This window comes from Leucopleurus acutus (genome assembly GCF_964270905.1).
Source record: "Leucopleurus acutus genome assembly, chromosome: 3".
Taxonomy (NCBI): Eukaryota; Metazoa; Chordata; class Mammalia; order Artiodactyla; family Delphinidae; genus Leucopleurus; species Leucopleurus acutus.
The window spans coordinates 111,608,595-111,632,896 of NC_139145.1; the positions used below are offsets into that span (position 1 = coordinate 111,608,595).

General features: G+C 34.8%; 1 protein-coding gene across 3 annotated transcripts in view; it reads left to right on the forward strand.

Annotated features, from left to right (window-relative positions):
* Positions 1-24,302, forward strand: part of SSBP2 (single stranded DNA binding protein 2) — a gene marked incomplete at its 3' end in the record, with an annotated part of 295,732 nt that overhangs the window by 60,760 nt on the left and 210,670 nt on the right. For all 3 annotated transcript variants that reach the window (XM_082837009.1, XM_082837010.1, XM_082837008.1), the window contains exons 2-3: positions 13,653-13,725; positions 23,931-23,992. In XM_082837009.1, the coding sequence (XP_082693135.1) occupies positions 13,653-13,725; positions 23,931-23,992 (135 nt within the window). The remainder of the gene's footprint in view (positions 1-13,652; positions 13,726-23,930; positions 23,993-24,302) is intronic.

Below are 24,302 nucleotides of genomic sequence, written 5' to 3' on the forward strand. Positions count from 1 at the left end.
GATACACTTTAAATATTTATTTTTAGATACAAATATAACTGAAGAATCAGAATAACTTTATCTAAATTTATAGATATATAGATCCCACTTTCTGATACTAAAAAAAATGTGGGTTTTTACTTATGTTTTGGGGTACAAAGTAAATTTCTCTATTCTAAAGCTTTACATGGTAACCTAAATTTTAATTAGGAAATGCCATAGGGAATGCCTTCTAGATGAACATTTTTCTCAATTACAAATGTACAGAAACAGGCTTATTTTTAAAAAATCTGAAAAAATTAAAGAGAACTATATATGGAGAAATTCTTAATAAAATAATATTGCTATAAACTGCTACTAAATAATTAAATGTTTCCTTTCATATGTAAAGGCATTTTATAAGCCATAAAATAGTATAAATGTAAGTTCCTAGTATTACTCTATTATATTCTATATAATAGAGCAAAATCTTTCTATTGCATAGTGATACTAGAAGTCTGTCTCAATAATGGAATATTTTGTGAAACATTTTATTCCTTTCAGGTACATAGAGAATTTTATTTTGGCCACAGTGTTGTATATAATTTAGATAATTATTTCATGCTATTATCCTTTCCTTAAATGTCCTCTTTTCTTCCTGCTTATCCCATTTCCCTTAATACCTAGCTTAAGTACAATTTCCTCTGTCAGTTAAAGCCCTTTTGTCAAGAGTTTCTTACAGTGGTCTCTTCCTGTTCTGAATTCTTGATATTTTGTTGCCTGTACACCAATCATATGCCACTTTGTGTTACTGATCTTATTTTTAATTATATTTTTCTTCCGATTAACAAGTCTGAAAATTACTTGAGGGCAAAATTTGTGTCTTCGTTTTTTTGTTTTTTTTGGTCTAAGACCTAGAACAATGGTAGGAGCTTACTGACTGTTGATGGTGATGAGCATTAAGTGTTTCTTTGTAAAGTTTCTCAGGATGTTTGAAAGTAGTTTTTCTTTCTAACATTAGATATTTAGAATTATCTTTATGCTGCTAATTTGTTAAACTCTTTGTTAGTGTAAAGATGTATTCTTTGACCATATTGCCACAAATTCTGCCTTAGTGGGTCCTAAATTAATGATGTTTCATTGGTTCTCAATACTTTACACAAACTAGATGCTTAAGAGTTGTCTAATAGAGAGATAAATAAATGGCCTGAAAGAGCAAATGCTGTAAATGTCTAAATATTTCGAACTAACGCTAGGAAATGGATTAAGCCCTAGACAAAACCCCTGTGGTTCTGATTATTTTATATGGAGCTTTTTAAAAATAGCTTCAAATAGGGATTAAAAATATACATTTATACCCTCTGAAAATCAGAGAGAAGAATTATCCTGTGTCTTTCCTGAGTTAGGTTTTTCCTTCAAACACCTGCCCATTTCCTTCTGTGGTATTAAGAGTTCTGGGACCTGTGTCTATGGGTGTATTCTTCTGAAGCATTTCTTCCCTGTTCCTTATGTGCCCTAAGGAGTACAGATCAGAGACATTGCTGCAATTTGTTATGAGAAAAACTCTCTCAGAATTCCTCTAGGGAAAGTGGAAAATGAATTACAAGCACTAGCCTCAATGAATGGTGCATATTAATGTGGATACTTTAAACATGGCAGTAACGAAGTAGGTCCAACTAAAGACATCACCAAATATGTTATAGTTAGATGATCATACAGATTTGGCTGGGGTTAAGGAAGTTAGAACAAGGTGAAACATTTAAAAAGAAGGTGCAAGAAGTAGTAGGGAGTGTAAGGGAGTGCTAAAGGAAAGCAGATATAAAGCAGAATAGATCTAAATGCCAAAATAGCATGTGCAAAGATTAGAAAAGAGAATTAACAGGAAGAATTAAGAAAAATAAGAATGTCAGATCGAGTTCTTCTCATTTCTATTCATGGACTCCTTAGAAGTCCCCATCACATGGAAACCTGAGGGTAGAGAAGTAAGCTATAGTGACTTCAGTCCACATCAGGGAGCCTCAGACTTTTAGTGAGGAGACTGTTAATGTTCATGAAGCAGGGAATAGAAGGATATTGGAGGATTTACAGTTCCCTAAACTTGTGGGGGATACAGGTTACTAAAACCCGGTCAGAATGAAGTGTTCACGTCTGTGATCCCAAGTTTGAAGAGCCTCAGAAAGGAAGGTAGATCCTGAACTGCTGATCTTAGACTTGGCTCTGTGGCGTGGGTTGCAACCACCTGTCATGTGACCTGCTGGGCAGAGAAATGATGACTTATGATGAGGAGGTGCTGCCTATACATATAGCTTCTGCTATGTGCACTCTTTAAAAGACAGAAATAAGGAGAGAGAGTTTTTTTTTTATTTATATTTTATTTTACATTGGAGTGTAGTTGATTTACAATATTGTGTTAGTTTCAGGTGTACAGCAAAGTGATTCAGTTAAACATATGAATATATCCATTCTTTTTCACATTCTTTTCCCATATAGGCTATTACAGAGTACTGAGCAGAGTTCCCTGTGCTATACAGTAGGTCCTTGTTGATTATCTATTTTGTATATAGTAGTGTGTATATGTTAATACCAAACTCCTAATTTATTCCTCCCCACCACGTTTCCCCTTTTGGTAACTATAAGTTTGCTTTCACAGTCTGTGAGTCTGTTTCTGTTTTGTAAATAAGTAGAAGAGAGAGATTTTAAATGATGCAATTTATTTTCAGTTCTACAATAAACTTCTGCATGAGGTGAAAAAAGAAAAAAAAATCGTAAAGCCTGGAAGAAATTCTGAGTAAGTTATTCTCAGTGCTTAGTAGCAAGAGGAAAAACATTAGACTGCTTTTAAATGTTTTCCACTCATCTTAATTTCTTGGGATATGTAATTTATATTATTTATAAAGAAGATATTTTCTTGGTTATTAACTTATTATTAGAGTAAACTGTTACTGTTCATTTGTACTTGAGGAAAATGTTACACATAGATAATAATTTAAAATTAGCTTGGGGAAGGAGATATGAACTGATGACTAAGTTTTAAAATAATTTTTTCTTGATTATAGGAATTTGCAAAACACAGAACAGTAGAGAGAGGGAAGTAAGAAGCCCCATTACCCCTTGTAAATTCTTTGAAAAATACTTATTTTAAAAAGAGCAGTTTTAGGTTCATAGCAAAATTGAGCAGAAGGTACAGAGATTTCCCATATTCCCCTTGCCCCCAGTGGCCATGTCATTCACCAACCTGAAAGTTATTTTGATATCTCTGACTTGATACTTGGTATCACTTTTTTAATAATATTTATCTTTACTTAAAGCTACTTTCTAGACAAATTAATCTGGCTACACTGCATGTTGTTAAAAGCTTATTTGGGTTGTTAAAATTACACACTATGGTTAGGGTAAGTCTACTTTTACTTTAGGACTAGTTTAGTCCTACCTCCAAAGTGTGGCCCGTGGGTCTCTACCGAATGCTGTTGGTGTTCATTGTGAGTAGTGTTCTTGAAGTTTCTCCTGTGAGTAGTTAGTGGTTTCCCAGCCCTCTGTGAGCAACAGTTCTTTGCCTGGCTTGTTGGGGTTCTACCCTATACATGGGCAAAGGGATTTCTATGCAGATTGTTGGAGTTGTTTTGCTGTGTAGCCCCCTCCTGTCTGATACTCTGCCCACAAATTCCAGCTGCCTCAGTCCTCCCCAGTTTAATCCCTTGATCTCTTCAACTTGAGACCACTGTGCTGTATTTGGGTTTGTTCCCTCCTTGTACTTTGTTCTGGAATGTGCCTTCAGGCAGAAAACTAGGGTTATGATAGGACTCAAATCTTGTATGTTCCTCTTTTCTCAAGTTTTACAGGCCTGCACTGCCTGTTGTCCAGTATCTAAAACCAGTTGTTTCATATATCCAGTTTTCTAGTTGTCTGCAGCAAGAGGGCAAGTTCAGTCCCACTTACTCCTCCATGGCATAAGTGGAAGTCTGGTGTCTGGTGTTAATTTTGATGTTAATACATTGAAATTGAGTATGAGATGACTCCCAAGGTTAGTCAGCAAGTGTTAGGAAGCTACTAGTATTCTGGGTGGATATAAAAGAAAATCTACTTTCTGTAAGGATGACACAAACAGAACTATGTATATCAGACAATATATATCAAGATTCCATGGGCAGGTGGGAGCGTGGCTATAATGTATAATCTTCAAGCTGGATTGAAATGGACTAAGTGCTATTATCAAGTATACCCAGTACTGTATTTCCAATGTATATAGCTTAGCTCTAAGAGTGGATGGAGTACTTCCCTGGTGGTGCAGTGGTTAAGAATACGCCTGCCAATACAGGGGACACGGGTTCGACCCCTGGTCTGGGAAGATCCCACATGCCCTGGAGCAACTAAGTCTGTGCGCCACAACTACTAAGTCCGCGTGCCTAGAGCCCGTGCTCTGCAACAAGAGAAGCCACTGCAGTGAGAAGCCCGTGCACCACAACGAGGAGTAGCCCCCGCTCACCGCAACTAGAGAAAGCCCGCGTGCCGCAATGAAGACCCAACGCAGCCAAAATTAAATACATATAAATAAATAAATTTATGAAAAAAGATCAAATGGGAGATTATAGCAAGAACAATTATTTTTAAAAATGGATGGAAAGTTTTACTAAATTTTACAAATAACCATATTTCTATAAACTCTTGATTAGTTTTAAATTAATTCTTATTTTTATATCTTAGCCTTTTTATTTTCTCTACTGATAGTCATTTTAATCATGAATTTGCCTGTCTGCACAAGGCAAGTGTTTTTATTTCTAAGCACATCAAATCATTTATTTCCAAATCCATACTCCCAAGCATTACTTGTCTGTCATTTATGACATCAATGACACATCGGCAATGTAGTATTTTTTATGCCCAGCTATCTATTTAATAATTGTTAAATCTTTCACTCCTTTCCCTGTCAGTCTTGACTGATGCAATTATCTCTGCACCAGAACATTTAATTCTGTTTAGTATCTTCAATATCTTTATGTATATCAGGTATCTATTCTCTAAAACTGACATTTGAGAGTATAAAAAATAGACTAAGTGAATTTGAAGCAAAGGCTGGATATTAATATTATTGGGTGGTTGCATAGACACAGTTTTTGACATGCTAAATCTGTTTTTTAGCTTCACTGTTAATGATGAAGAACTTTAAAAAGACAATGTTAGAAACAGATTTCTAATTTTTCACACCTCCTTAGCACCAGGTTGTAAGCTCTGTTGAAAATTTGATCAGGCTGATCTAGTTTCATTGCTAAACTACTTACAATCCCATGAGCAGTCTCTCGGTGGCTGCCAAATGCTCCTTGCTACTTGTTAGCTAGCTGTGATCCAGCTAACTCTTGGCATTTTATCACTTAGGAGACACATATGGATACTGATAAGTGTCATTAGTCAACAGTGGAATTATACAATGGATCAGGAATAAGAAAGTTCTTTTTTCTAAATCCAACATGACTTTTTTTAAACTTTTTATTTTATACTGGAGTATAGTAGATTAACAATGTTGTGTTAGTTTTAGGTGTACAACAAAGTGACTCAGTTATTCAAATACATGTGTCTATTCTTTTTCAAATTCTTTCCTGATTAGGTTGTTACATAATATTGAGCAGAGTTTCCTGTGCTATACAGTAGGTCCTTGTTGGTTATCCATTTTAAATATAGCAGTGGGTAGGAATCTAGATCCCACATGACTTTTTACTGTGCGTTAGGAGAACTTAATCTGTTCTAAATTCTCTGTGTCTGCGGCTTCTCGAGTTAATGACGTTGGGATTTAAGGACAAAAGATGGGGAGTGGATTTTGGATGTAGCATTTTGCAGCACATACTACTCACCAGGGCTAAATGTGACAGCTAGACCATTCTTTATAAAATAGCCCTCTTCTAGCCCTCTACAATCTTTTTATTGTTTATTTCCTAACCTTGATTTATTTCCTTTAAGGATATAGGCGAGAGAGAGGTTATTGTCTTTTGAGGATTTGTTTTATTAAAAATAACAAAACATATCTACCACCCACAACTAAATGGATTAATTTATTTCTTTAAAAGATTACCCTTTGTATATAGAGATAGGAATCAGTGTGAAGGAATTGTTTTAGTAACATTCATGCTGTTAAATGATAGTATTTTATTGAGAGGCTGAAGCTTAAGGATACTACGAGGAGGTCAATGCTAAAGTAGGTACCTAAGGAGATTCCTTACGCTTCCCCTTTGAATGCCTTGACTAGAGGAAACCAAAGGATTCTGTAAGTGCCTTATGCCTGGCTTAAGAGAGTCATTCCTTCATTAAAAAATATTTATTGGGTACTCGCTAGTTTAGGTGCTGGAGATACAGAGATAAACAAGACAAAATGTGTTATAGTAGTTTAATTTCAAGAGAAATTAGGAACAGCTGTTTTTTGAAGTTAATTCTCCTACTGTGTCTTCCCTCTACCTTTGCACATATAGTGAATCAACCAAAAGAATTTTAAAACTACAGGTGGGGATTTGTTAATTTGAAGGCTTTATGTTTGAATCTTTTTTTTTTTTTTCCTTTTTCCTTGCTAAATGTAAGAAGATGGTGAAGTCAGTTTTCATCACTGAAGTTTGGGATGGATGTATGTTTTCTCATATTAAATGGCTACTTTCTCTTGCTTTTCAGTTTCAACACTGTATCTTTTTGGAATATTAAAAGAATGGCATGCCAAAGACAGGTTATTTAATAGGTAAATGTGTGAAAAGTAGATATAGGATATCATGGCCAGGCTGACAGACATAGCTGTTTATTGGTAGTTGGACTTTTCATTGTATGAGTACTTACCTAATGATGTTTATACATAGTTCATAACTCTGCCTCATAGGAATATATTGTGAGTCATGATTAAATGTTATCCACAAGTGGCACACATTCCTGAAAAGTTTTATGAACATTAAATTGTGTTATTATAACTAGCATGTGTAATATAAAGAAAACTTTTGATGAATCCTGTTGACAAGATTTAAAAAATTCTTTCTATGATTTAAACAGTCATATCCATTTTAACTGTTCTATAAATTCAGATTAAACACATTAGGTCATTTTTATTGACTGACTTTTGTGAAATAATGATTTGTTTTATATAGATGTATTATACACACATGCATAGATATTGACATATGTACATATATGTGTATGTAGAGAGAGAGAGTTAGGAATTAGCTCTGAACTATAGGTAGTATTCACCTTTTATTTATGTGTAGCTTGGAGAACTTTTTTGCAAATTAACAATACTGTCTTTAAAACCTTTTTTATATGTTATCCATAGTTCCTTATTTTCTACCATTTCCTTCAGAGCAAGAGCTTTAATCTCAAATTAGATAGCTAGATTATAGAGTGAAGTAAATTCTTTACCCCTTTTCCAGACTGTGAAGTCCTTATTTACAAGTGTAGATGAGAATTTGCTGCAATTAGACTCCAAATGACATTATGTGTTGTAGATGTGCTGTTAAATACTTAACTGTCTTAGTACTGTTAGATGATACCTCTTGACAAGCATGTAACAGATGTTGTTCACGTGAATGGTAAAAATTTGTTTCTGTGTTAGATTTTGTAATTTTCACAAGGTAAATTTGAAATAATTTTATTTGGTGGTACAGTTATGACATTTTCTCACATTTTAAAGTTCAAGAATTAAGCAGAGGGAAGTCTCTTAGGTGCTTGTTGAATGAATATATCTAAATTCTGAGTTATATTTTCAAACATGAAATTAATGCAAAATATTTTACTATAAATCCAGCCATTTTTCTTTTTATTTTGATTGTTCTACATGTTCTTTGGTTAAAAATTTTTGTGCATTAAGCGTTTCTACATTTAAGATGATTTCTTTAGGCTAGACTCCCAGTAATGGAATTATTGGGTCAAAGTGTGTGAACTTTTCTTAGCAAGCTTTTGATGTATACTTATTGCCAAATTGGTTTTGAAAAGAGCTATACTAGTTTATTGCCATGAGCAGTATTTGAATACACATTTTCTTACATATTATGTATTTAAGTGAGAATTTAAATCCCATTGTTGCTTTAATGTATATTTGTTTGATTCCCAATAACGTTTAATGTTTTCCACATTTTAAAATTATCTGTGATGTTTGTTATTGCTTCTGCCCATTTATCTATAAGGTTTAGTTAGCATTTTTACTTTCATATTAGTTATTTCTATCTTTAAAGTTTAATCAAAAGTATCTGAATGTGTCCCCCCTTCCCTGTTCTCCCCCACCCCCAAAAAACCTAACCAAAACTAAGTCAGACAACAAACTGGGAAAAAGTGTTTAATGTTTTTATCTAGCCGGATATCTTAGATTTTTGTATAGTATGAGTGGCACAAAATTTAATCTTTTACTGGAGACACAAAGCTACCATTATGATTGTTAATTGGAGGACAGTGCTTTAATAAGAGTTGTCCTCGGGCCTTCTGAAGGAGGCGTGGGGATGTTAGCGCTTACTCTGATTAGACCATACTGGTTTTATGCTTTATTTAGTTTTTCTGCTACATCCATACTAGTTGGACTTCATCTGTTGCTTCTTACTATTATTAATATTTCTGCCAGTAGCTATAACTCATATTTCCTTCTACTCTTTTTCTCAATGCAGTATGTATATTTCTGTGTATATATGCTCACACTTTTAACAATGAACTATGAACATTTCTTCATTAAACAACTTCAAAAATATATTTTCCCATCACCTGCATGTAAACTATTCCTCTTTTATCAGATATTTAGGTTGCCAGTTTTTCACTGCTATAATTTTGCCACGAGCTTCATTATAAATTGTTTGGATTTCTGATTAATTCTTTAAAATAGTATTTTAGAATAGAAATTACTGGGTCAAAGGTCATAAAGTTTTATTATTTTTTCCTATTTACTTGTTTATTTCTTTTAAAATAGGTAATAGAAGAAGTACGGGGAAATAATCAAACAGAAGAAAGTTTATGCAGTAAAAAAGTCTGCCTCTTAAAAAAAAAAAAAAGAAAAAGTCTGCCTCTTATCCTAGGCTCCCACTCCCTAGGAAAAAAACCCCTTCAATAAAAGATACTGTTTGGATACGTATGTTTCCACCAGAGGGGGAAGCCTGGGGAGTGACACTTGTTGCTGCTGTGCCTGTATGTATATGAATTACCTCTGGAAGAATATATGTGTCATGTACATGGGAGCGTACTGTACAAGCTATTCTACACTTGTGTTTTTTACTCATTCGCTTACCTTTTCACCTCACCATGTTATTTTCTTGAAAAGCTGTACCATTTACACGTCCATATATTATCCTTTAGGCACCGAATGCTTTAATGTTTTTAGAGTCTTTGGTACATTTCTTGGTGAAATTTAAAAATATTGTTTATGGCTGGGAGGTTGAATATTTTTCCTTAGGATTATTTACTGGCCATAGGTAGCCATTCTTCTTATTTGACCTTTAATGTCCATCCTTGCTCATTATTTAAAAATTAAGGTCTTATTCTGGCAGGACATATTATATGAGCTGTTTGTATATTAAGCATATTAGCCTTTTGTTGTCCTATTGATCAGTTCATTATTGCTTTTTAATTTTATTTGGGGTTTTTCGGTGGGGGGTAGTCAGGTATAACATCTTTCTGTGTTCTTTTCATTTTTATATATCTTTAATTCCCTTCTAATTATATATTTTATAATTAACAAAAAAAATCCACTTTTGTTAGAATCATGTGCAAAATAAAGTGAGTGGGATTTCCCCCTTTCCTTTTGTAAATAGGTTAAAAAGTTAAACTGTAGACTGGTCAACATCCAAATTTATTAGAGATTTTGAATCCATGAAGTCTAGTTGAAATATCGATAGATTTGACCCTATCAGAATTGGAGATTGGTAGAATTTGAATTGTGAAGTTTTATCAGTGGTGGTTGACTTTTCCGTTCTGCCTTCGATGGCACCCATGAGTGTATATGTGTGTAACTGAGGGACAGTGAGTTGAGTGTGCATCACATGTGTAGGTGATATGTAATTACTGTGTTGAGGGCAGTGGCAGGTGGGCTCAGGCTTTGGCTATTCTCAGTTCTCTTCCCATTTTAACCTCTACCTTTGCTCTTACTTTTAAAGCTTAAGAGCCTGCAGTAACCAGGGAGTACAGAAGGTCTTGAGCTGTTTCAGATACATTTTGCATCTGGCTTTGCATTCCTCTCTAGAATTCCTGGTCATGATTTTGTTAACTCATTCGTTGGTATCTATTTGAAATTTAGAATGAAATGAAGATAATTTAAAGGCATATATGATCCATGAATCACTGATATGCTTTTTCATTAATCAATGTTTAAAAAAAAAGTCTGTGTCTACTTTCTGCAAACAAACTCTTACTGCATGATTATTAATTTTTTTCTGTGAAATTGGATCACATTATAAGCCACTAGATTAAATAGGCACTCTGTACTTTATCAAAAGTAGTTAAATTTCTTAAAGATCCTAAAAAGGAAAATGAAAATGTTAATATGAGAGTGTACACATTTTAAATATTTGTATATTCGATATTTATTTTTAAATTTTCACTGTCCAGTAGAAATTGAATCCAAATAAAATGTTTGATGATCTCCTGTCACTAGGTAAGGGACCATGCTATGATTCATCTGCACGGATGGACAGGTGTCAGTCCTCACTCCCCTGGAATCATTTGTATTCATACACAGATAATTTATTGCAGGGCTCTTCCCCCAGAACCTTCTGGAGGTTCTTATTTCTGGCGGCCCTAATGCCTCTATTGTAGGCAGCTAATGGGAAATACACAGTATCTGTATCTGAAGGTTGAACAAATACTCCTATTGCTGTGGCTCCTACTGGTTCTTCAGGAGCAGGAGGGAGGTTAGAAAGGAATGGCAAATGTGAGAGAGGCTGTGGTGTTGGAAGCCAGTATGTGACTTGGTAATATAATGTGTAACAGAATTAGCTGAAACTATTGCAGTCATTGTTACTATTTACTGTGCTCTCTGATCCTTTCAACGATACTACAAGGAAAGTATCCTTCCCATTTTACAAATGAGGAAACTGAGACTCAGAAATTATGTTTCATTGAAAGTGAGCACAGGTACTGTAAATAGAGGGAGAAGGTGAATTTAACTCTGGACGTGGTCAAGTTAAGAGAGAGCTATCTTGCTAGAAATTTCAAACAGTAATTTGGAGAAGCAGGTTTGGAGCTTGGTAGAGAGGATAGGGCTAAAGACATAGGTTTGGAAAATCCTATGCACAGAGGTAGTAGTTAAAATGTTGGAGATTTGCTAGTGATGTATTCTGGAGTCATCAAGGCAGTAGAGTTGATTAACTGTTCACCGATATGATGCTCCCTGCCACTCTCTCTGGAGTAGGTCCTGACTGCCTGGGAAGCGTTCATTTTGTTCAAGGGAGTTACAGAACATGGATATATGAGGTGGTGTTATAGATAGATTTTCTCAGCCCTGTCCCATTTTATCATCCTGTTGATAACAATACAACGTCCTGCTACAGCTCAGATTCTAAGGGTAGGAGGACAAGCACACCCCTAGGAAGATGCTTCAAAATCTTTAGTTCTGCGGTTTGAAACCCCTTCCCCCCATTGATTTTGTGCCTCCGCCAATATGTCTTTGAGAATCACTGTCCTGAACCCATTGAGAGAGAGGAGATTGTTGCTTTAAATTCTACTTGTAAAGAGATATACTTTTTGCTCCCTAATTAATTGGGGGAAAACATAGAAGAAATATATTATCTCCTTTAATATTACAAAGAAGAGATTACAAGGAAGTGGCTTGCTTAACTTTAAGGAATGGTGTTTATTGCAAGGACACAGCAACAGTTGTGCTCTGGCCTTGACTGTTCTGGGGTCTGTTCTGTTATTGCACCCCCCACGCCCCCCCGACCCACCACGGTGCCTCTGCTTCACTCAGTGCCTCTCACTTCCAACTTCTCCAGGCTTGGTGGAACATCCTTACTGCTGAGCCTTTGACTTAGGCCTGGCTTTCTTGTCCAGACTGCACCACTGGTTTGGCTCTAGGTCCAAGATTTTACAACCCACAAGGAATAACCCGAGGCTCTAGGGCCGTACGCAGTAGGGCCACACTGCCACTGGCAGGCAATTTTGAGGTTTCAGTCTCTCCAGGAGAAATTCACAAATTTTTTTTTTTTTTTCAAGGTGAAATCTGCCATCATGGTCGGGAATCATGTGATGGGTTTGGAAGTAGTTAGTGAGAGACAAGAGTATGTGGGATATGTGTGTTTGAAGAATGTGTGATAAGAATCACCAGTTGGGTTTGTTTGTTTGAAACTACAGGAACATTTCAATTCCAATATCCCATATGACATACTTTGGGGTATGAACCTTCCTCAGGGAGCATCACACAGGGATGTGACATATTACCTGTGTCAGAGTAGAGAAAGAGTTGAGAAGCACTGATCCAGGAAGTGGCATTCAACTTGAAGAGCATGGGAGATGTTTCTAAATTATATTCGTATACTCACCGTCAACAACATATTTTCATCTATGAGTAACTTAAACAGATGTCTGCTCATGGTGCTTAGTAACTACAGAATAATTCTCATCTTAAGAGTTTGGCAGTTTGGGAATGGAGAAAGAATTAAATGGACAGAGCAAGTGATTATATACAGGCTTTCCCTTTTCATGACAAATACATGTTATGTTTTCGGGAAAATATTCAGTTTTGCAAATGCCATCAGTCTTTAATAATCATAAATTCACTTGGCAAGAGAGAGGGAGTAGCTCTACAGAACTGTGGTTATTGTTACATTGTTTTGTTTACTGTAAACCTGGCTCAATATTGGTAAATACAGTGTAGCAGAAACTGAACTGTTGTGAGCTATCCGGGCATCAGTCCAAGATATTATTAAAAGTACTGCCTCAGACTAATTTGGGTTTATGAATAATATTTTGTTAACAGCTTAACTAAAATTGAGCCACATGGTGTAGCTTAAAATTCTGAATCCACAAGATAATGAGAGTAGTATAAATGTATAGTGCATACTTAATATTCTGTATCTGAGTGATAAATTTATATTTACTTCTGTGTTAACCTTTAAACTATAAGCACCCAAATACTTAATATAATCTGGTATCTTTAAAGTTTACTTAATGCTGTGATTTGCTGTTCATTTGAATTTCTTTTAAACTAAAATATTATTGGTTTAACAATCTAAACTAAAGAATAAGGAGAGAGTGCCTGAACAAATATATTAAAATTGGACATTCAACACCTATTTTGGCATACGGATATGTAAACAGCTGGAGTTTATGTTAACATTCACCAGAAAGTTGGAAGGATATAGTGTTGTTGTAAAGGTCCAATAACTTAATTCATTTGTTTTACTAATAATTAGACCTTCAAGTAGGTTATGGGAATTATTAATGTTTGGTTTTAAGTTAGTAATTCATATTAGGTATAACAAAGGGAATTGAGGGCTTGATAAGTTAGATGATCCAAGACAAAAATCCATATTTAGGTGTTTCTTGCCAAGAGAAGATATTATGTGTCTTATTCTTTTGCGTCCTATTTTAATTAAAGTTCTTTCTGAACATATGTGTATAAACTCCCATTGAAAAGATGTTGGAAGAGTTGATTTTCTGTCACTGTTATTGTGAAAAATATTTCTGTAATGAAAAGGTGTGTGCATTATTTAAAGAATGAATTTTAAATATACCTCTTCTCAATAAATATTTTATTCATTTTACAGGTTAGCACTCTACGTATATGAATATCTGCTCCATGTAGGAGCTCAGAAATCGGCCCAGACATTTTTATCAGAGGTATGTTTTGTATATTTTCTGCATTGTATTTTGATATCCTATGTAAGTGAATGAAAAATATACTGTAACAATTATATGAAAAAAATATCATTATGTATTATATAATGAATGCTCAGTTATCAGAATGCATAATATACTCTTTGTAGATTGTTTGTAAGCATTTTTAGTATCCCAAAATTCCATGTCCATGCAAATAACCTTCTACTCAACTTTATAGCCATTTTTTCCCTGTAGAAATAGAACCATTAAACACCATCATATCTCTAGTTTTAGCAATATCTTATTTTGGCATTATTCACAATTTTGGAAAATATGGTTTTTGTTTTTATTTTGTGTGGATAATAGTGGATTGGCGGCTGAAACTTCCGTTAGAAAACATTTTGATAATCTTGCTTCAAGTTCTTGTTTCTCTTTCTATTTTTCTCCGTCACAATATTTTAAACTTTGAGCTCTCATACAATGTTACTTTTTCCTTCTCTAATTTACATAATGATGAGGATGAGGAGGATTTTATTGGTTATATATATGCCAGGCATATTATTTATAATTATAATAAATATTATATTGTCTATAGTTCTTATAAGAAATTTGCAAGGCATATGGTATTATTCCTGATTTACTGATAAGAACTACAGGGCTCAGGGAGTTTATATTACTAGCTTATGGTCACATAGCTTAGTAAGTTATGGAACTAGAATTCAAACCTTAGGTTAATTCCAAAGCCCCTGGTTTCCCCTCTATACCTGTGCTGTCCAGTATGGTAGCCGCTGGCCAGATATGACTTTTTGAGCACTTGAAATATGACTAATGCAGTTGAGAAGTGCTGTAAGTATGAAGGTACACACTGGATTTTGAACACTTGGTGTGAACAAAAGAATATAAAGTATCAATAATTTAAAATTTTTGATCACATTGAAATGATAATATTTTGGATATATTAGACAAAATAAAATTACTAACATTATTTTTCTTTTTTCTTTTTTAATGTAATTACTAGAAAATTTTAAATTACATCTGTGGCTCTCATATGTGGCATATGTTTATGTTTCTGTGGGACAGTGCTGATCAAAATTACATTGTCTTTAGTGATCTCACTAGTTTGCCCCTTCCAGATCAGGGATATGACAGGCAACCCCTTGACTAAAGTGCCCTGCCTGAGGTACAGCCTTCTTGAGATTCACTATCCTCCAACAAGCACACAAGTAAACAAACACATGTAGCCCCCCAATCTTTTATCTAATTAATTAATATATGTGAACTGTTAGGGCCTGTTTGCAAGTAAGAAAATTGAGAGGTATGCTCAGAACTTAAGAAGTCAGTTGTTTTACTACAGAAGTAATGTATGCAATGTAATAAAAATGTGATTTCAAAGTTTATTTAAATCAAAACAGAAGTTTAACGTATCCATATCTCATTAAATAATTAATTAGAAGACTTTGGTCTATAATCTTTCTGAGTCACATCCACTGTTTGATATTACAAAGTGACTGAGATTGCAAAGAGGATGCTTTTAATAATTATATTCTTAATCACTGCCAACTTATATTTAAAAGAAACTAAATCTGCTTATGGAGATTTTCAAGTTTTATTTTAATGCATTTGAAAACTTGATAAAAGAATTTACTGGTCACTTTCCTTAAATCAAGGACCATTTTGGATTGGCTTAATTTTCTGAGTCCTCAGGGGTTCCCAAGAATATTTTTTCTAAGCAACACTAATAATCACTTCATCAAAAAAGAAAAAAGTTGCTAACTTATTTAAGGAAGTTTAGGTACTAGGGCTCAAATAAGTTATGTGGATTGAACAGATAACTAGATACTGTACTGATATGCTTCTGACTCAATGGACAATGGATATACAGCTTTTCTAGAGCTACTTGGTAAAAATAAAATTATAATTCCAGAAGAGATTTACACGTTTTTAAACAAGTATTTACCATGATTTTATTTTCTCCGGCTGCATTTGGAATACAAAACTGAGGATATCTCTGAATTATTAAGCTGGTTCAATTTCACAAGAGGAATCAGTTAAGCTGAAATTCAACTATTGTCACCAGGAAGACACAATATTACTGGACTTTGGAGATGGGTGTATGTGATTCCCAGAATAGTTACATGGAAATCGTTGAACATAAAGCAATCGTATATATTTTTGTGGGTACATACTTATGAATGTGAAGTATAGTGAAGGTCTGAAAGAATATACATTCCAGACTAGTTGTTGGTGGGAGTGGGGATGTTAAAGGAATCAAAGGGGAATTTTATCCTTACTTGTAGGATTTTTTAAAACAAATATATATGTATATATATTTGTATAGTTATTTAAAAATAAAAATAATAGAAGATAAAATACGAAATTACCTTGATTTTAAAATGGAAGTCTGGAGGTAGATTTGTAATAGGCCATTGCTGAGTATACCCTAGAGTTCTAGATACAGTCGTCCCTCCGTATCCACTGGGTATTGGTTCTAGGACCTCCCCACCCCTACCCCACTGCTGTGGATGCCAGAATCCACAGAGATCAGGTTCCTTATGTAAAATAGCAGTGTTTGCACATTGCCTACACTTATCTTCCCATGTATTTTAAATCGTCTCTAGGTTACTTCTAATACTTAACAGTGCAAATGCTGTGTAATAGATGTAAGTACAATGTAAATGATAAGTAAACAGTTGCCCATAGGAAGCAATGTCAAGTTTGGCTTTTTGCAACTTCCTGGAATTTTTTTTCCAAGTATTTTCTCTCCGTGGTTGGTTGAATCTGTGGATGTGGAACCTACAGATAGAGAGGATTGACTGTAATTTCAATTGGTTAAATTTCAATAGCTTGCTATATTGTCCTCCCTCATATTTTAAGTTTCCATAATACCAGCTGCTTGTGTTTGCCTATACATACCAGAAGCCTTCTCATCTGGGCATTACTCGGTGCTGTTCACTGCCTAAAACCTCCTCCCCTTCTCTCCTTGACTAGCTTAGAAGTAGCTTTTTCTAGGAAAGCTTTCTCAGGGCTCCAGCTCTCCGTGCTGATAGTGCATTCTTACCTGAAAGCCTTTGCATATTCTGCCAAGAAGCTTGGACTTATCTTCTCGGCAAAAGAGAACTTTTATTCTTTTAAGTAAAAGAATAGCATCTTTAGATTTGTACTGCAGTGTCTATGTGAATGGCAGTACCCATCCTCTTTAACTATGGACAACGAAGAAAGGAGAATGTAATCTTTTAGAGCTCTGTACCCTATTTAGCATTGCTTTCTCTCTTCCTTTCACTTGGATCATCTGGAAAATTTAAGGCTGCTCATTGTAGAATGACTTCTTAAGTCATTTGAGTAGTGAAGGACCATCTTATCTAAATTCTTACTCTATACCCGGATTTTTACCTGATTCAGAACTGTTATACAAGGAACTTAAAAATCAGGGGGACCTATTTATTTGGTTTGGGTATTTGTGATAAAAAGGAAATGACTTAAGTGGCACCAATTACTCAAGTATTCGATGTTCTCACCCTGGTTCAAGGCAAAGTAGAATGCTTCTTCCAATTTCGGCATTCTCCCTCAGGGTGAATGAGGATATGAATGACTATGGTGTTAATGAGCCCTTGTGAGCCAGGATTTACTGTGCTGGGCCACCTCTTTCATTTATACGGGTTTGCTTTCTGGATGAAGTTGTGAGAAGGTCAAGTTGGAACTCCAGGCATCATCTGAACAAGTAAGATGTGTATCTCAGCAGCCTAATCTCTCAGTTGGGTTTAGCCTTTCTTATAGTGCCCTTGGCCTAGCCTGTCAGAAATTGGACTGCTTCTGATAGCTTTTGTTATCAGTCTGAATAGTAGGGCACTATTAGCCCAACTATTTTTTTTTCTTAGTTAAAAGAGATAACATTGGGATAATAGTAGAAATTAAAACATTTCTCTAGCCAGGCTGTGTTAAAGCTCATTGTTATCTCTGATTCATCATAGATCCTAAACCACTACCTGAATCCTAAATGTAGTTTGTATGACTTTTCATTTTCTTACCACCAAGAGGACAAAATGGAATATTCTTTAGAAATATTCTCAATACAGAGCCCCTCCTCTGCTTTATATTTCTTTACCCTTCAGTATTCAATAATTATAAACAGAATGCTAAGAAATCTTCTTTACAATGCTATATCAATTTTTGTTATTTTGGGTTCTTTAAAAATGATTCTTTTCCTGCGTTACATTATTTCATTATGCAAAGATAATTCCTGCTTGTTCCTGAAATTTTGTATGGTATTCATGCCTCAGAATGAGGCTTGGTGTCTGTAGCAAATAAAATTAAGAATTAGAGTGTTGTTGCAGAGATCTAGGTTTTTTTTCTCTTCTTAAAAATTTTACATTGTTTATACTGTATTACTAGCCCTTATTTGCCATAAATTAGCCAATAAGTTAGCCAGAAATAGAAGCTTAAAAATATCTAATGGATTGTTTCTTCAGATTTTATTAGGAATGCTAAATTATTGAACTCCATAGATTCCAAAATTCTGTTCTGTTTATTTTTCCACCTATATGAAGAGAGAAAATAATAATAATAATTTCCTTACCTTACCTGTTTCTTGAACTTTAATTTGGAGGCAACATAGTGTAGTGGGTAAGAGCAATCACTTTAGGGCCACACTGCTGGATTTGAATTGTGTTCTACATTATATTTACTTATTCAGTTTTCTTAATTATAAAAAGAAGATAATCATAATAATACTTTAAAGTGGTGCTGAGGTTTAAATGAGTTAGTACATGTAAAGTGATTTGAAGGGCCTGGCATGTGGTAAGTGCTGAAAGGTGTTATTTTAATACTTGACTGATTCTTTTCTTTTTTTTTACTTTGCTGTGGGATCTTAGTTCCCTGACCAGGGATTGGACCTGGGCCCTGGCAGTGAAAGCCCTGAGTCCTAACCACTGGACTGCCAAGGAATTCCCCTCTTTTCTATCTTGTGTAGTTTACTTCTTTAGAGTACAAGTATAAATACATATCCTACGTGCACGTGTGTGCTCCAAGTATCTGTCACCTGGATGGCCCACAATCCTCCTACCTCCTGGGGTTACCTTTTCTAGCAAAATAGCTCCAGTTCTAATCCCTAATATAATAGGTTGTCTTAAGTCCTCTCCAACATCTCTGGGGCTTACTAGGGGGAGGGAGGACAGTATGGTTCTCTTGCTGTGATTTCTTGCTCTCACTAAGTATTACAGCCCTGCTGCTTCTCCTCCTTGTGGCTGATACCTTTTCTTTGCCTTAACTTTCCTGTTTCCTTCATATGCATCAAGGAGTTTTCCCAATAAAGAGTATTCCTTTTTAAGAGGACTTCTACCTTCCTTCTAAAGCAAAGCAGGACTATTCAATAAAACTTTCCATGATTTTGGAAATGATCTCTAATCTCTGCCGTATAGTAAGTTCTCCACCAGTCACATGTGACTACTGAGCCCTTGAAAAGTGGCTAGAGCAATTGAGGAATATTCAATTAATTTTAAATGTAAAGAGCCACATGTGGTTAATGAGTACCACGTTGAACAGCACAGTTTTGGATTATATCTGCTTCAAAGTACAGTCAGATTTTTCTTCCCGTTATACATCTGTCAGCTTTAATTTTTTAAACTAGAATGTAAAAATTTTTACTTTTTTTTACATTTAGTTTAGTTGTATGGATGCACCAATACTTCTATACATGGAAGGTTTTAGAAAATTAGTAGGAACGGTGGATTATATCTAAATTAGAAGTCTCAGGATTTTGTCTAGCAACAAATGTGTACATAGGTATGCATTCTTTTCTTAACAGAGGAACTAGCTGTATCCATTCAGGGTATTAATTTTTTTAATATTGGTTTTCAAAAAGTGTGAAAGGATTTAGGAATACTCTGTAAAGTTTGTATCCCATGAGCTTCACATGAACTGCTGTGCTGTTGGAGATGCTCTTGACCGTCTAAAGTGGTCCTACATTGACGAGGCTGGAACCCCCTAAAAAAGGTGCTGTCGACATCCAGAATTGCCCCACCTCGGCTTTGTTGCTCCTGCTGCAACCAGCGACTACACTTTTGGAGCCAGGGGCAGGAAGCTTCTCTTCTTCCTCCTGCCTTTTGATCTCCTACTAGTGTCCCCTGATAGCAGAACTTAACAGGAAACTGGCTAGCAAGGAGCCTAGGAAATGTAATTTTCAGAATCCAAGCACCAAGTGTAGAATGGAGTATAGGAAGGGTGGGTTTCGGGCTGAGAGATAATAGGTAACTGACCAGTATACCTTGCTGGAAGCAAATGATGATGAGATGATAAGTAAATGTGTGTGTGTGTGTGTGTGTGTGTGTGTGTGTATGTTTGTATGTGTGTGTATCACAAATGTTTTTTTATTATACACTCTGTTCTGTGCTTTGATTTTTGTTTCACTTGTTTGACTTCAGTTGTTTTATATTGGTTCATTAAATTTATAATTCTCTATTTGTGGTTGTAGGGTATTTCATTCTATGAAATGTGCCATAATATATTTCACCAGCCTCCTACTGATGGACATTTAGATTGTTTCCAGTCTTTTGCAATTACAAATGATGCTTCAATGAAAATTGTTTCATTTATAATTTTTCACATGTGACCACATTTATAGAATAAATTCCTAGAAGAAGAATTGCTATCAGATAGTGATAGTTTGTAATTTATAATTTTCAGTTATAAACCATATGGCATGTCTTACTCTTGCCAATACACCTTTCATTCATGATTCAATGTTTGGCTGTGCATTTACATAGAAATGCTGAAAACACTAGATCATATGATAGAGACACTGCATAATCACAGACAAGGCCCTCAGATGCAGAGTATGGCAGTGGGAATTGGCCTTGGGATTTACAAGGTTACAGAATACGGCCTTTAGCTGGACCAATGTCGGAAGGAAGGGAGGTGGATGATTAAACAGCAGAAAGCCTAAGGACTAGGGACTAGGCCTGGAATAATGCAAGAAGGAAAAATAGAATAAAGAGAGAGAGATTGTTTGCATAGATGCCGCTTAAACACCTAAACAAGCCTGAAGCCCATGAAACAGTACAACAGAAAATGCCTCTTCATAAATAGTAGAAGAATTGTTTCTAAAATGACTGTTGACATTTAGAAGTATTTTCTGGCTATTCCTCAACCCCATCCATCATTAATACACGTTTGCTAAAAAAATTAAACTACATATGTGGATGCGAATATGATTTTAAAATGAAAGTCTTCCTTTAGCTTTTTCCAGAGATAATAGTTGTAAGTTTGGTGTCATTTTTAATATGCATACACCCAAATGCACACGTACATATTCACACATTTTTTTTTAAACAGGAAAGGTTTTATACTATATGTATTTGTTCTCCAACCTTGTGTAATCTCCAGCTTGAAAAACCAATATAGCATGGCTCTTTTTCCATGTAGATATATCTTATTCATTTAAATGATTACACACTGTTCTGTAGTATTTAAGCATGAAAATTTATTTTACATTCACTATTGGTGAATGTTTTTCAGGTTGTTTCTCATTTTCATTGTTTCTAAAAATGCTGCAGTAAATGTGCCAAAGTTTTCTATAGATCAGGTTCTGTTTTCTTGAGCATCATCTCATGCTTTCTCTAAACAAGTAATATCTAGAGTGGTAATTAGTTTGGAAGCAAAAAATGCCATTCACTGTGGAAACATATTCCTATGTATAACCATCTCTTCTTTGCAAATACCTAAAACGTTAGTTGTTGTTCATTGAATAACTGTGAGTTTTGTGTTAACTTCAATATGATGGACCAAAGTTTTAGCTGTTTCTGCCACAGACTTGCAATTTAAGTGAGAAAGATGAACTTTACTTATGATATAGTAAAGAATGTTTGAGGATGAAAAAGATGATGTATGTAAAACATTTTGAATTTCTCTTAGGAATAATAAGATGTAATACTGTTTAAAATACAGATGCATTACCTTCAGACTTCCTCTTGTGAAAGACCATATCAAATATAAATCTTATAGTTATTTTCCTAGAGTACCTTATCTCCTGAAATAGCTGATGATTGGTTGTGGAAGTTGTGAAGGTACAGGAAGGAGACTGCTTAGTAGCTGATGTGGTGCAGTGGGACTCATTTAGACTGTGGGTCTAATCCAACCTCCAGCACAGTCTGGCACTGAGAGCTAGTCATGCTATTTTGACTCTTCATAAGTCATCTCACATTCTCCTTTTAATTATTTCACAGTTGTATTATGTAAAGTCAAGATGAACTGAGATGAAACATAAGGACACTGCTTTAAAAAACTTACTGTTTATATGCTTAGGATGATTCCAGGGGTTAGGAATATTAGTGTGTCTGGGGCACATCTGTGAGGTCCATTATTATGCCCTTTCAAGAAGACTAGTGAAAAAATGGTAAGAGAAAGGATTGAGAGAAAGATGAGACACAGGTTTCTGACTAAATTATAACTTTAGCAGGACATCAGAGTTTTATTTCTCATAAGATTCATTAAGTACCATTCCTTATTTTTTCATGAACCAAAAAGGTAGAATATTGATCAACTGAAATTATCGGATAAAAGGTAGTATAGATTTAAAATTTTTTTTTGAGCGTTACTGCTTAGGAGAATTCAAGCTAGGATCTGGCTTACATTTATATAACATGTTCTGGTTCATAGATCACATTTAGACTTTATAAATTCAAGTTCATTAATTGCTAGAGTTTCACCTTTTAGCTCTTTTTTTTTTTTTGCGGTACGCGGGCCTCTCACTGTTGTGGCCTCTCCCATTGCGGAGCACAGGCTCCAGACGCACAGGCTCAGCGGCCATGGCTCACGGGCCCAGCCGCTCCGCGGCATGTGGGATCTTCCCGGACCAGGGCACGAACCCGTGTCCCCTGCATCGGCAGGCGGACTCTCAACCACTGCGCCACCAGGGAAGCCCCCTTTTAGCTCTTTTTAAAACTGGTTATCACATATATAATTTTCTAATCTTTAGAAAGTTCGTTTGTTTTTTGAGAGCAAATTACTTGTCTATGTCAAGGTTCCCAGTGGTTTATGTTTTGTGTACATAAGAACTCTAAACATGTAATCAGTTTCAGTTATTTTAATTGCACTTAAGTTTTGCATCTCTTCCTTAGAGAGGTTTTGATTTTTTTTCTTTTTTTACATTTAGGGCCACTTCTTGAGTTTTCATTTTTAAATGTTTTTGGTTTTTATCCTTTTGGGATAACTTCTTCCATAGTAAGTGATAGAAAGGATTCCTTGAATTTTTTGAAATCTATAATTATAGTTGTTTACTTCCTAGTAGTGTTAAGGGTCTGTGGGCACATTTTATTGATTGGAGTATTGTTAAATATTTTTAATTATTTAAAAACTACAGGATATACTTATACATAAGGATTGTTTGTTTTCAAAGCTGGATCACCTTAGCTAAAATTATAACTTACATTTACCTTTTCTCTTTATCCTCCTTCACTGTTTTGTTTTCCTCCACAGCATTTGTCACCTTCTATTTCTAATGTAAATACAATTTCCTATTTTTGTTTGTTTGCTTGTTTATGATCTATCTTCCTTACTAAATTATTATCTCCCTGAATGCAAAGATTTTTATCCTTTCTGTTGACTGTGATCCAATGCTTAAAAAAGGCACTGTATAAGCACCCACACAGCTTTCCAGTTTTTAAATTTAATTTGTAAAAGCATTTAGTCAGAACTTGTAATTTTGAGAATATTGACCTTGTTTTAAATGTTTATTATAGTGAACTCCAACTCATCTGAAATATAAATAATTGGAAAGTTTTATGTCACCATCTTTTAAAAATTCTTATGAAAGTCATATGCCTTCTTACTCCCATCCCCTCAAATAAGGAACTTATTAAAAAATTCAATCCTTAGAGTATAATTTAGAGTCTACATATTAAGCCCAGTCTCTTGCAAATTTCTGGGTTAGTGGTGATAACTGATTTTCATATTGGTGTTAATAATGGTGATTTTCATGTGCCTTAGGATCCTGAAATATCTTCTGAAATTATGGCACAATGGGAAGCAAATTCAGGAAAATAATGGAGGCATCTCCTCTCAAACTATCCAGTCAGCAAATCACAATATAAAATGAGTATTTTTAAAACTTGAGTAAAGAATAACATGAAAATCTTATATATTATCATAATATTTTAAATGGAAAAATATTGCTTTATAATATGTATGAGAAGTATTATTAGGAAAGTATTTAATATCTCTTTTATTCATTTTAGATAAGATGGGAAAAAAACATCACATTGGGGGAACCACCAGGATTCTTACATTCTTGGTGGTGGTAAGTATCTTTAATTCCATTTTCACTAGATTGATGATGCATTTCAGTAGGCCTGCACTGTACCTGTTTATGATTTCATGCCTCTCACTTATACTTTATCATTTTCTACAATTATTTTCTGAAAGGTGGCACTTAGAAAAATAAAAAACAAATAAACTCAAAACCAGCATTAATGTTATTTAACTTAAAGATACTTCTATTAAATCAAGCTGGAATTGTGACCAGTGTGTGGAATCTCCAGCTATAAGTATGATATTGTATTAGTCAGCTCTGGCTACCATAATAAAATACCATAGACTGGGTGGCTTAA